This window comes from Elephantulus edwardii, unplaced genomic scaffold, assembly GCF_000299155.1.
Source record: "Elephantulus edwardii isolate Elephantulus edwardi_28Jun2011 unplaced genomic scaffold, EleEdw1.0 scaffold00122, whole genome shotgun sequence".
Classification (NCBI taxonomy): Eukaryota; Metazoa; Chordata; class Mammalia; order Macroscelidea; family Macroscelididae; genus Elephantulus; species Elephantulus edwardii.
Genome location: NW_006399872.1, coordinates 9,563,663 through 9,577,540, shown reverse-complemented (window position 1 = coordinate 9,577,540; position 13,878 = coordinate 9,563,663). Strand labels below are relative to the sequence as shown.

Sequence of the window (13,878 nt, the reverse complement as noted above, 5' to 3'; positions counted from 1 at the left end):
GGCATTTGGACAAGAACAAACTGGGAGGAGGATAGAGAGAATAGTGCAACAATGAATGAATGGAAACCCAAAATCTCTGTAAATGTTTATGAAAATGAATAAAATATAATTATAGAAAAAAAAATTAAAAAATGTCTTTAAAAAAAAACACTTAAAATTTAGTCACCTACTCAAAAATGGAGTACAGGATATCAAATCACAAATTAGCTATGTTTTGATAGGTGTCAGCAACAAAAATCCGGTTTTAAAAGCAGTGTCCTGTTTACATCAGGAAGGGCCAGTCCCCGGAAAAAAGACACAATTTTTGGAAAAGTAATAGTAGTAGTTGGTGTGGTAGTTGTTGCTGTTGTTAGGAGCTGTCGAGCATGATTCATAACCATAATGTAGAAAATCACCAAAAAATAGGAGGACTCTCAGAATGAATTGGCACATGATTGCATCCTGACAGATTGTGAGAATGGCACAGGATAGGGTTATGTTTTGTTCTACTGTACATAGGATCACTATGAGTCAGCTGGCTAGATGACACCTAAGCATCCTATTTGATATTACTTGAATGGGCGGAGTCAGATGGCAAGTACAATGCATATCATCTTGTCCTACTTGAAAGTAAATACAAATAATAACAGCATAGTGTTGAGTGAGACTAGAAAGTATGTGGCCCCACTTACAGGGAAAAAACAATAGGAATGAGATAAACAGAGGAGGGGCCAATTGACTTTCCATTTGTAGAAATAGCTTAGCAAAGTAGACAAAGGTTTTATTTGTGTATTGTATTCACCAGGCTTTTGCAAGAGAAGGTGCCAAAGTCATAGCCACAGATATCAATGAGTCTAAACTTCAGGAACTGGAAAACTACACAGGTAAGCAACTCAATTCCTTTAATTTAGGAGTCAGAACCTGCAAAGGATGATGAAAGCAGTACTAATTACATGTTGAGAGAAAATTCCTTAGCTATTCACCTCCATTGGCCTTTGGATAGTCTGACTCTCTGATATCAGGTGTGTATTCTGTGAGCCTACACACTAAAGTCAGTACTGTGTACTTAAAGCTTTTACTTGTCCTACATGTTAGAGGTTTAAGGATTTAATCACAGGATTCTATATGAATATTTAACAATTTTTACTTAAAAAATCATTTTACTGTGTTCTTTTTTTGGTATAATTATTATTATTATTAATGTTAATGAAAATTTACAGAGATTTTGTATTTCCATTCATTCATTGTTGCGCTTTTCTCCCTGCCCACCCCTCCCTTCCAGTTCTTTCTTCTCTTTGAAAAGTAAAAGAAAAATTCTTTCATTGTTATACACTCCCGCTCCCCAAGTCCACTCCATATATGCAGCCTTCGTTCTGGACTCATGTCACGACAATAATACCTAATCATATATACCTTTTAAACAGTTCTCTCTCATCTGTTTCAATGCAGTATATGTAAGTTTTCCCATCTTTCTCAGTCTCTCCCCAACCCCTATGTCAGTCCCGTTGTACAACAGTGGTACTATGCAGTATTTGTCCTTTTGTGATGGAGATATTTCACTCAGCCTAATGTCCTCCAAGGTCATCTATTTTGAATAAGATTTAATGAGTTCCTTGTTGTTTTACTGTGTTCTTAATGAAAGTTTCACAATTTAGGCTTCCATTCAATAATTTTACATGAGGCAAAAAAGAATTCTACATGAGTGTTTTTGTGACATTGTTTACATTTTTCACAGTATGTGACTATTCTCATTATTTCGTTCTGGTTATCTCCATTTTTCTAGTATCTCTATGCATTTACATGCTCATTTTTGTTTAAAGTGATTATTAACCATTTTGTCTCATATACATGATTTTTTTTAAAAGGCATGCAGTGCTTGTGAATGATAGTCACTATATTTTAAGCCAGCTTGTTATTTGGCTACAAGGTAATTTCAAGGATTTGAAGATCTTCAAATTTGAAGAATAGTGGTCACAAGAAACCCTCCAGCCTCAATCAGTCTATTAGATCTGTGTTTTCTTGGTTTGGGTTTTTCTGTCTTCTCTGCTCCCCCTATAGGACAGTCCTTCTAATAGAGATGTGATGCAAAACACATGCACAAATTTAAATTTCTTAAATAGCCCTTAGGGAGTTGCACTGTTTACCCAAAGGTGGTGATTCTCCAGCACTTCAAATGTACCAGTAGCTCCAAGGGAAAAAGATGAGCAATCTCCTCCTGTGTGATTTATAGCCACAGAAATCCAACAGAGGGTCAGCTAGGAGTTCATTCTGATTGTTTAGCATGAGTTTGTGTTTGAGTCACTTAGTGGGGCCTACTGGTGGCTTCAGCTGTGGCCTCATCTAGGTTTGTCACCTTGGACACAATTATTAAAGTGTCAGTTTCTGTTTAATTTTTTAAAAAAAGATAAAAAAGCACCTGGTATAATTAATCTTGATTGCAAAATGGAGAAAGAACAATACGAGGAAGTCCAAATCTGACCATTATTAACTCCATAAAGGAGAACTGTCCCCAACAACAATATCTACAGTATAAAATGGATCCCCATAAGGTTAGACGTGACTTCCCATGCCCCTGCACCTGCTTCTACTAATCACTGAGTCCAATGTTCATTGTCAATTGACTCACAGACTTGACTTTAATCATACTCATATTAGGGAAATAAGGTAAGGGGCAGCTGAGCGGGGAGGCAAAGGATGAACAGCACCAAATAGCAGCCCCAAATCAGATTAACAATAAGACACAATTTTTCAATTAGTTCAGTCAGCTTCTCTGTCAACAAGTGAGCGTCCAGGTTCAGACCAGCAACACAAATACAAGAAGTCCTTGGTTTCCTCAGTCATCAAACAAGTTTTGTCTCAGAGCAGTCACAAGTCAGCTCTTTCTCCAATCAGCTAGCATGCTTAAGCTTTAATTCTGGCTCCATCTTCAGGCCTCCATTAGGCGACATGTAGCCAGTCTTTCTGAAGTCTGGTTAGATCTCGTTTGTGTTAGCCTCACAGCTGTTGATGATGAAGATGCTGATCAATGACAAACCATATGTCAGTATTTCAAGCAACTGGAGAGCACGACCCCCCAGGGAAGGTTGGGTGGCTTAAAGCAATAGATAGAAAAGCCATTTTCAGAAGCCCTAGCATCACAATAATAATTTTTACTTGGCTCAGCACATCTAAATATATAATCTATATTAAAATAAATTAATGTAACCTTTGACATTTTTATGCTAAATCTTTAAAATCCATGTGTAGTTTAAGCACATTCAATTCAGAATAGATAAATTTCAAATATTAACAATCCACATGTGGTAGTGGCCACCTTTTTGGAGTCCTTTCAACCCTAAAATCAAGTATCTTGGGGAGAACACTATGAGATTATGAAAATTATTAGTATGGCTCTAAACTTAAAGAGGAAACTCTTGTACAGAATTTTGTTGGATTTTTGTCCATATTTTGTACTAGCTAGGGAGCTCAGGTTGCCTAGTGGCAAGAAGCTGCACTGCTATCCTGGAGGCACACGGTTTGAATCCACCAGCTGCTCTGGAGGAGAAGGATGGACAATCTCCTCCTGTGTGATTAAATGCCTCTGAAAACTTGCTGGAGCATCAGCTATGGGTCGGTTGTGAAAATACAGTACACCAGAACAACAACTATCCACTGTCTTACAGACTTGATGTTAGAGAGCCAATTGGGAAAAAAAAAAAAAAGCAAATCACAATGGTGTTTATGTATTAGGAAGAAATAAATTGCTATGGTGGTCAGAAATTGAGAATCATCAGATTAGTATTTTAAGAAATCACTACTGCAGCTGTGAGTACTATAAGAGAGGGACCAGACTGGAGACTAGTTACGCCAAATTAGTGAAGAGTAGTATGCTTTACAATAAGACAATGGAGGTGAAAGAAAAAGTGGTTTCACGAAGACCATTGCAGAAAAGTAGATCTTAATAGAGGATTCTGCCCAGGAGAATGTCAGCCTTAGGAAAGAAATGGCTTGGGCATAAACCAAAATTCAACCCATTGTCATAAACACAATTCCAGCTCATACTGACCCTATAAAAAACTGTAGAGCTGCCCCATAGGGTTGCTAAGGCTGGAATCTTTATGGAAGCTGACTTCCACATTTTTCCCCCTATAGAACATATGATGGATTTGAATTGACTGTCTCTCAGTTAGCAGCTAAGTACATACCTGCTGAACTACTAGAGCTCCTTGGTTTGTACAGAGCTGTTACCACTGCATTGATGCCTCTTAGTGACCATATGGTACAGAGTAGAACTGCCCCAAAGAGTTTCATTTCAATAAAAACTGAACATCTTTCTCCCACAGAGCAGCTGGTGGGTTCAAACTCCTTTTGATTAACAGCCGTGTGTATAACCATTGTGCCACCAGAACTTCTTGGTTTGCATGTAAAGCAGAAAACCAGTTGCCAATGAGTTGATTCTGACCCCTGAAGACAATACCCACTCCTGTCCGCTTCCCCAATGACATTTCTGAAGCTGTAAAAACAAAACAAACAAACAAAAAAAAAGTGTACATTTTTCTCTCAAAGAGCAGCTGTTGGTTTCAAGCTGCCTGCCTTCCAATTTGGAGCCCAACATTTAATCTACTACACCATCAAGACTCCTTTTAATGTTGTCCACAGTAAATTTCTGTGGGTGAAAAAAATTAAAAGTGGACAGAATCTGAAAAGGGAGAGAGCAGGCAGTGTCCAGAAGGGTTTCCAAAGACTTCTTTGGACTTTTTTCTTGCTGTGGACAAGCTGGAACTTGTCCTCAGGAAAGTAGTTAACGGAAGGTCTTAACTGACACCGGAGAAAGAACAAAACTGGTTAATCCTTCAACACTTAGAGGGCTGCCCAGAGACCCCTCTCCTATCACCCCTGCCTCCACACCTCTGTACATGCCCAACAAAGGGCTTCAGTGAGAGCTGCCCAGAAAGAAGTCCACAGGGAGCTCTCATGAAAGTGATCTAGCTCAGCAAAATAGGTTATACGATCAGACACAAATCCGTCCATTGACTTCATTCGTTGGACTAGCTGATGCTGAATTGCAGCTCCAGTAAATCAAAGCAAAGCTGTTCTGCTCAACTGCACAAAAGAGAAAGATCCTTTCAGAGCTCACTGCTAGTCTTCCCTCTATTAATCTTTTTTTCTTACGTTCATAAAGGGAAAAAATAAACTATGAATTTTCAGTATAAAAATAATAATTTCTATTTCATTGAAGGATGTTGGATTTTCTTCAGTAACTCCTATCTCTTGGAGCCTAGGACAGATTCCCTCAGGTCCACCATCAAGAGTTTCTTCCCTTTTTTAGTGCCCTCATTTCTCCTGCTTGAAATTTAGTCCAGAAATAAGTGCCAATGCCCTTGGCCAAGAGCCATTTCTAATAATGAAAATAGTTTAAAGCTAAAATTCATGGGCAGAAACAGTGTCTTGTCCCATCCCCACCCTTTCCCACCCATACCTCCCCATGACCCTTCAGACAGAATTCAGCATTACTGTACCTGAAGCTCATACTCTGGAGAAAAAAAAAGGGCGAGGGGATAAAAGGAACCTGCTTCCAATTCTTACTGCTAAGTTCCTGAAAAATATATAATCTTAATCATCCATTTTTCGCTATAAAGTCATTACTCAGAAAAGATCTTGACTCACTTCAGAGGAGAGAGAGAGACTCAAAAGAAGAGAAAGGTGATGAAAGTCAAACTAAGGATGACTTTAGCATTTTTATCCTTCTCATTTTTGTTCTTAAAGATTCTTAAGATGACAGCTCTTTAAACAAAAATAAAACCCTCAAGTTGCAGTCAATTCCACTTCATGGTGCCCAGTGTGTTTCAGAGTAGAACCGGACTTTAAAGGGTGTTCAAGAGTAGTGATCCCAACCAAGCCTTTCTCTGTCCTTAGGGAACAATCAAACCTGCAGCCTTTCAGTAGCCAAGCACTTGAAACTCTTCCCAGAGGCTAGAAGGAGGATGCATATCCACCAAATAAAGGCCATCGCCACTGTGCAATCTTCACGACTGGATATTTTAAGCCTGAGTAAATCCTGTCTTGATTTTTCAGGTATTCAAACTCGTGTTCTTGATGTCACAAAGAAGAAACAAATTGATCAGTTTGCCAATGACATTGAAAGACTTGATGTTCTCTTTAATGTTGCTGGGTAATTCATACTATTTTCATTTACTCTCCTACAGAAAGATGGGGTTTTTTTAACTATTTTTATTAAAAGGGTTTTGAAAATATGGTAACATTATTCATTGTGAATCTTAACATTTGCACTGGGAAATATGACAAGAGTTCTGATATTATTTTCATTACACATGGAATTCAGTAAGTAAGATGGCTATAGAAGTTGGTACAGGCATAAAGCATGTCTATTTGTTTAAGACAACTCGTGTGAGAGCTCTGGTGGCCTCGTGATAAGAAGCTACACTGCAGTTCCAAAAGGCATATGATTTGAATCGACCAGCTGCTTCACGGGAGAAAGATGAGAAATCTCCTCCTATTCCATCAACTGTCTCTGAAAACCCACTGGAGGGTCAGCTATGGGTCAGTTCTGACTCAACGGTACACAGACCTAATGCAGGTAGCTCTGGTGGTTTAGTACTAAGGACTTTGCGCTGCCAACACAAAGGTAAACAGTTCGAATCCACTAACTATTGTGCAGGGAAAGACAGGCAGTCTCCTTATGTGCCATTTACTGCCTCAGAAACCTTCTGGAGGATCAGCTCTGAGTCAGTTCCTAGTTGGCAGAACATAACAACAGCAACCAGTTCTGATACAGAGCTCTTGATCTTAAGGCAGGTTATGTGAACAATGAAAACAGACTTGTTGCTGATGGTCCTGTTATTCTGTCCAATGAATTCTGGCTCATTTTTCATTCTCTCTTATTGCCCTTGAGTCACAATAAACTCATTACTGACCCTCCACTGGGTTTGCAAGGCTAAATCACACAGGAGGAGATTGGCTAGCTTTCCCTTTCAGAGCTGCTGGTGTTTTTAAACCACCAGAGAGGCACAGCCTTGGGCAGCACAACACCATGGACTTGGCCACAAGAGCTCCCTGTTCTGACTCATAATGACCCTACAGGCAAAGTAGAAAGGCCCCAGAGGGGTCACAGATCTCCAGAATTGTTCTCCCATGGAGACACTGTCGAGTCCAAACTCCCAAATTTTGGATTAGCAAACCAGCACGTAACCATTGCATCACCAGGGCTCTTTGATGATCCTCTGGAGCTTCTAAATTAAAGTGAAACACTTTTTCTAGTAGAGTTTTACAAAATGCAAAGTATTCCATTTAATCAAGTTTAGAGAGGCTCCCAACTTTTGACACAGCAATACTGTCACTGCTGTCATTCCATTCCAATTCAGATCCACCCATAGGAAAGAGGAGAATGGCCCATAGCGTTTTCAAGGTTGAACATCTTTAAGAAAACAGACTGTCTCATCTTCCTCCCACATAGCCACTAATGGGTCAGTTTGATTCCAGTTCATGGACAATGAGAAGATTTTTCCTATTTTGATTTCTGTTAAGTCTGTACCACTTGAGGGCACTGTTGCTCTTGAAATAAGTAGGTGCTGCGTTCTCTGCTGTTTTGTTTGCTTTTGACAGCAGTGACTTTTTACTGTTGTTGATAAAAGAGTTTCTCTTGAATTATGGTTGTTCCAAAGTTTTACCTCCTTATTTTGAAAGAAAGTTATTATCTCAAATAACAAAGTTTGCTAGCATAAGCTATCGAAATATCTGAAGACCTTACATGCTAAGCATTCTATATTTGAATTTTAAATTTTCATTTATAAGTCTTGGTTAGAGAGGAACAATTGTCTAACTTCATAAATGACAATGAGAGTGATAACGAAATGCGTTAGGCATTTTTTAAATTTTTTTTTGTTTCTTCATTCATTGTTGTTAGGCATTTTTTTAAGTGATTGTTTTTCCCCCATGGTTGAATCCCTTCCAGTTTCGTTCATCATGGAACCATCCTGGACTGCGAGGAGAAAGACTGGGACTTCTCAATGAATCTTAATGTCCGAAGCATGTACCTGATGATCAAGGCTTTCCTTCCTAAGGTAACATGACCATCATCCCTTTACCTCTCCACACTGAGCCCCAAGGAAGAGTCCCCACATGTGCTGTAGAGTGATAGTAGCTGACCTAACGACCAACACAGACACTGATGTGACATTTATGTACATCTGCCCAGTTATGGTTAAAAGCTCAGCTGCTAACCAGAGTGTTGATCATTCCAATCAGCCCAGCTGTGCCATGGGTGAAAAGAGCTCGTGACCTGTTTCTATAGCGATTCCAGCCTAGAAAACTGGGGGGTAGTTATGCTCTGTTCCACTGGGATACTATGAATTGGAATTGACTCAGTGGCCCACAACAACAGAATTCATCAGTTCAAGAGATATTTGTGGAGCATTTGCTATGTGCTCGGCTTGATTTTAGGCATACAAGGCAGGCGTGAAGTAAACAAAGTCCTTTCTCTAAGGGAGATTATTACATAATTAAAGGGAGAGACAGATTAATAAGTAGTCAGATAAATACACAATATATGAGGTAGTTATGAGAGTGGTTAAAAAGAGTAAGCTAGGACATCAGGCTCAGGAGAGTCTTGCTGGTAAGATGAGGTTTTCAGAGAGATCCTAACAGTGAGGGCACTGATCATTCCAGTGTCTGCAAAGAGCCTTCCAGGCACTGGGACCAGCACATTTCTATGACTCTCAGTCGCTGTCATTGAGTTGGAACCAACTCATAGCTGATCTTCTAGTGAGTTGTCAGAGACTGCAAATCTCATGGGTGGAGATCGCGCATCTTTCATCTGAGAGTAACTGGTGGACTTGAACCTGCTATCTTTCTGTTTGCAGCACAACTCCTTACCACTAGGGCCACCAGAACTCAATCTTGTAACGTGAACAGTTCTGTAACATGGCTGCTGTTTTAGTCACTCCACTTTACAGAGCATGAAACTGAAAGATTAGCTGGTTTCCAACTATACAGTGATTATTTTAGTCAGGATTTGAACCTTGTTTGTTCAGCACCTTCTTGAATGTCAGTGTCAAGAAACACACCAGCATGTGTACTCCACTCCTGTCTTCTATCTTGAAGTTTCTCCTGAGCTTATTTATGTTGTTAGCACTTACTTTCAAGCCAGTCTTCAACGTGTGTCAACTTCATAAAATAGAAACAAACACTCTGAAACAAACACTCCATGGTACTGTGCCATCCTCATCCATGGTAGCAGATTAGACCATGTAATCCACAAGGTTTTCATTGGCTTATGTTCAGATTTAGATGACCAGGTCTGTCTTCCCACTTTGTCTCTTATTCTGGAAGTTCCACTGACATCTGTTCAACATCACAGAAATACTTAAGCCTCCACTAACAGACAAGTGTTGGATGCATGTGCATTGTCCAGGAATTCAGCCCAGCTCCAATATGGAAGGCAAAGAGTCTGCCATTATGCCTCTTGAATTTTCCGAATTCAAACAAAAACTTCTCAGTGGTATTAATTTCCTTTTACAGACAACACTATGACCTTTTAGTCTAGGTCACTAGATGAGGTGCTCTGGGAAAGGAGCCCTGATATTTGGTTAATAAGCAAGAGATCAGCAGTTCAAAGGCACCAGCTGCTCTGTGGTAGAATGATGTGGCAGTCTGCTTCTCTGAAGATTTCCAGAATTAGAAACGTCCAAAACCATTCTACTCTGGCCTAGAAGGTTGCCATGAGTCAGAATTGATGAGACAGTAGTGAGTTTTCTTTTTTTTCTTACTTTCTTTTTTGTTTTTTTAGGCTCTGGGAGACAAACTATGAACAGTACATGGCCTTTACTTCAAATGAGTTAGTAAGCTAGAAGGGTCAGACAACATAGGCTCATCAAGTAAAAGAGGTCGACCAAGTATAGAACCAGCTCCCTAGTGAAATGAAAAATCATTCACAAGCCCTCTTCTGCTTTGGCTGCATTAGGAGACTGAAGGTATTGAGTTGTGCTCAACTTAGGGCCAGGGAATGGCTTTGTTAATGTTATAAGCAGACATGTTTTGTCCCTGAACTTTCAACCTAATAAGGACCCCTGATAGTGTAATAGGCTTCTAACCAAAAGGCAGGCAGTTCTAATCTACCAGCAGCCCTTTGGAGAACAATCAGGCAGTCTGCTTTCATTAAGATTTATAAGTTTAGGAACCCCTTAAAGGGTCACAATGAGTTGCAACAGGTGAAACAATGATTTGGAGTTTCAACCTAATGTTTATAAGAATTACTATGAACATTAGTAGGAAAACTGGATTAGTTAGCTATGAAGATCTTTTCTTCTTTTTCAATTCATTCATCATTGCACATTTTCTACCCTTGCCCCTCCCTGAGTCCACTTTGCAATGCACCTCTTGTTCCAGATTGTTGTCATACATATAATTGGCTAATCATATATTATTTTCAGACAGTTCATCCCCTCATCTGTTCCAGTGCAATCCACTCTTTTCCTATTCTCTCCACAATGCCCCAAGTCAATCTTATTTTACAACAGTGATGTTATGCATTATTTGACCCTTTTTAGCTAAGATATTTCACCCAGCATAATCTCTTCTCGACTTTATGCAATATTTAATGAATTCATTGTTTAGTGCTGTATAATAGTCCATCTTGTGGATGTACAATAGTTTTTCTACCCATCATTTGTTGATAGCACTTGGGTTGCTTCTGTATCTTTGCTATTATAAATAATGCAGCAATAAACATGAGTGTGCATATATTTGTTTGAGTTGCAGCTTTGGTTTCTTTAGAGTACATTCAGAGTAGTGGAATTGCTGCATGAAATGGTATTTCTATTTCCACCTTTTTGAGAAAGTGCCAGACCACCTTCTGTAGTGGTTGTTCCAATTTACATTTCCACCACCAGGGAATAAGAGTTCCAGTCTCTCCACTATTTCACTAGCATTTGTTGTTTGCTGCCCTGTTGTACTTTGCTGTTGTTACTGGGATGAAATGATATCTCATTTTTGTTTTGTCTTTTCATTAATGTTCCATGTCTAGAAAGAATCTTTACATAGATCCACTGAATATTAAACAAATATATGCTTAAGAATACAAACTGCCTACTGGAGTTCGTACGAATGTATGTAACCTGGACCCTGCATATGATTTTTTGTGAAGGTGTATTCTTAGCTATATATTGTACAGGAGGAGCAGAGGCTGTGGTGAAAGGGGAATGCATTGGTCACAGGGATATGACTTTTACCTATTCCTTAGACTCATTTGTAAAACCAACCTATGCATTTTAGGACTGCTTTGAATGATCCATTAAGATAGCAGATGTGAGATTCAGAGGAGATAGTGATAAAAAAAAGTGTAAATCTGGACGACAACCACCTGACCAACTGCCTGGAAGAGATCCATATTTATTCCTTTTCCCAAAAAAAGGTGGTCTGACAGTGTGGAAATTATCGAACAATGTCACTAATATCACACACAAGCAAACTCCTACTGAAGATTATCCTAAAACAACTGGAACAGTACATTAACAGAGAACAACCAGAAGTGCAGGCTAGGTTTAGAAGAAGCTGTAGCAATAAAGACATTATCGCCAATGTCAGATGGATCTTGGAAGAAAGCAATGAATGTTCTGAATGCCTATCTGTGCTTCATTGATTGTGCAAAGTAATTTGACTGTGTGGATCACAACAAACTGTGGTTAACCTTGAGGAGAATGGGAACCCCAGAACACTTGCTTGTGCTCATGCAAAGCCTTTACTCAGATAAGGAATCAGTGTCGGAACAGACCAAGGAAACACTGTATGGTTCAAAATTAGGAAAGGACCTCTTCAGGGATGAATCCTATCTCTATACCTTTTCAATCTATATGCAGAACAGATCATTAAGAAGGCTGGACTTTATGAGAAGTGTGACATTAGGATTGGAGGAAGACTCATCAATAACCTGTGTTATGCAGATGACACAAATTTGCTTGCCAAAATAGGAGGACTTGAAGCATTTGCTGCACAAGGTCTAGAAATGTGGTCTTCAATATGGACTGAAGCTTAGCATCAAGAAGACAAAGATCCTCACCACTGGGCAAATTGACAGCACCATGATGGATGGAGAAGAGATTGAGACTGTTAAATATTTCAGCTTGCTTTACTCCACAATCAACACTCAGCAGTCAGGAAATCAAAAGATGACTTGCATTGGGGAACTCTCCTATCAGGGACCTCTCCAAAGTGCTAAAGAGCAATGAAGGTAGTCTTCAGGCCACGGTTTTCACAATTACATGTTATACATCAGGAAGCTGGACAGTGACAATGGATGGCAGAAGAAGTGATGCCTTTCAGTTATGGTGCTAGTGAAGAATATTGAGCTTACCATAGACCACCAGGAGAACAAATAAGTCTATCTTGGAGAGGGTAAAACCAAGTTTCTCCTTGGAGGCAAAAAGGTCCATCTCATACCTTGGGCACATGGCCAGGAGGGACCAGTCCTTGGAGAAGGACATCATGCTTGTAAGAGTGGATGGACAGCACAAGAGAGGAAGATACTGGATGAGATTGGATTGACACAGCAACTGGGGCAATGGGATTAGGTGTATACAAACCATTGAGACTGGCTCAGGATAGGACAGGGTTCAGAACTATTGTAAATAGGATTGCTATGAGTCATGGCACATAAAACAACAACTCTCCAAATATTAAACTCTTATAGAGAGTTCTGGTGTCCTAATGGTAAGAAGCTGCCCTGCAATCCCAATGGCATATTGTTCAAAGCTTCCCACTGCTCCACAGGAGCCAGATGGGCTCCTCCTGTGTGATTCCCTACCTCTGAAAACCCAATAGAGGGTCAGCTATGGGTTGGTTCTAGTGTGACCATACTCAAATCAACAATTTATAAATAGTGAATTTTCCTGTAATTTTAAAGCATTTTTAACAATAACCAACATAAATCAGCAACACTCATTTATGAAACAAATCCTAAGAGACCTTAATGGCTATGATAGGCGATCCCAAGAGTCATTGACACTATTGAAGGTGACTCAAGCCTGGCTCCAAATCTCAGCCTCTGGCCCTAATTGATTTTGTGCCTGAGTAGATACACCTGTGCTTTTTTTGGTGTCTGTTTCCTCATCTACAATGTGAGCTTCAGAGGAGCTGAATGAGACAGATTATACAATCCCTTAAGCCCTGATTGTCTAGGATACACTGAATCATTAACCATGACACACAGATGCCAGGTTAGAACTTTCCAGGGGAAGCCAGAATTTGGAATCTGGCCATTCTGAAAGGTCAGGTGGTGAAAACCTAGGAACACTTATAGGAAATTTATTTTCATTGATAGATACATGGAAAACCATTCCATGACTGGAAGATAGTAAAAAAAGGCAGAGAACAAGTTGAAAATACTGTACTGCGAGGTCAGCATAGAGTCTAGGATTTTAGTAGAAAAGAAGATCCAGTAGGGCAAGAATTTGGGATTCTTCAGGACAGAGCAAGGAAACACTGCATGGTTCAAAATCAGGAAAAGAGTGCATCAGTCTGTATGCAGAACAGATGATTCAGGAAGCTGGGCATTATGAGGAGGAATGTGGCATCAAGATTAAAAAAACCTCAACAACAACAACCTGTTATGCAAATGACACAACCTTGTTTGCTGAAACTGAGGAGGACCTGAAGCTAAAGTGTTTGCTGCAGAAGGTCAAGGATGGTAGTCTTCAATATGGATTGAAGCTCAACATCAAGAAGACAAAGGTTGGCTTTCTTTCCATCGTTCCTATCACTGAAGGAGGTCCATCCCTTTTGGGATATAACTTTCTAATAGATCTATCTTTACTATTTTACACTAAAAAAAAAAAAGTTAAAAATTTTCACCACTGGAGCAATTGTCATCACCATGATAGATAGAGAAGGGATTGAGGTTGTTAACAA

At 39.6% G+C, this 13,878-nt stretch overlaps 1 protein-coding gene across 1 annotated transcript in view; it reads left to right on the top strand.

Moving 5' to 3' along the window:
* Nucleotides 1-13,878, top strand: part of LOC102875694 (3-hydroxybutyrate dehydrogenase type 2-like) — a 42,483-nt gene that overhangs the window by 7,506 nt on the left and 21,099 nt on the right. The window contains exons 2-4 of the mRNA XM_006893096.1: nucleotides 785-863; nucleotides 6,034-6,130; nucleotides 7,931-8,039. Of these exons, the coding sequence (XP_006893158.1) occupies nucleotides 785-863; nucleotides 6,034-6,130; nucleotides 7,931-8,039 (285 nt within the window). The remainder of the gene's footprint in view (nucleotides 1-784; nucleotides 864-6,033; nucleotides 6,131-7,930; nucleotides 8,040-13,878) is intronic.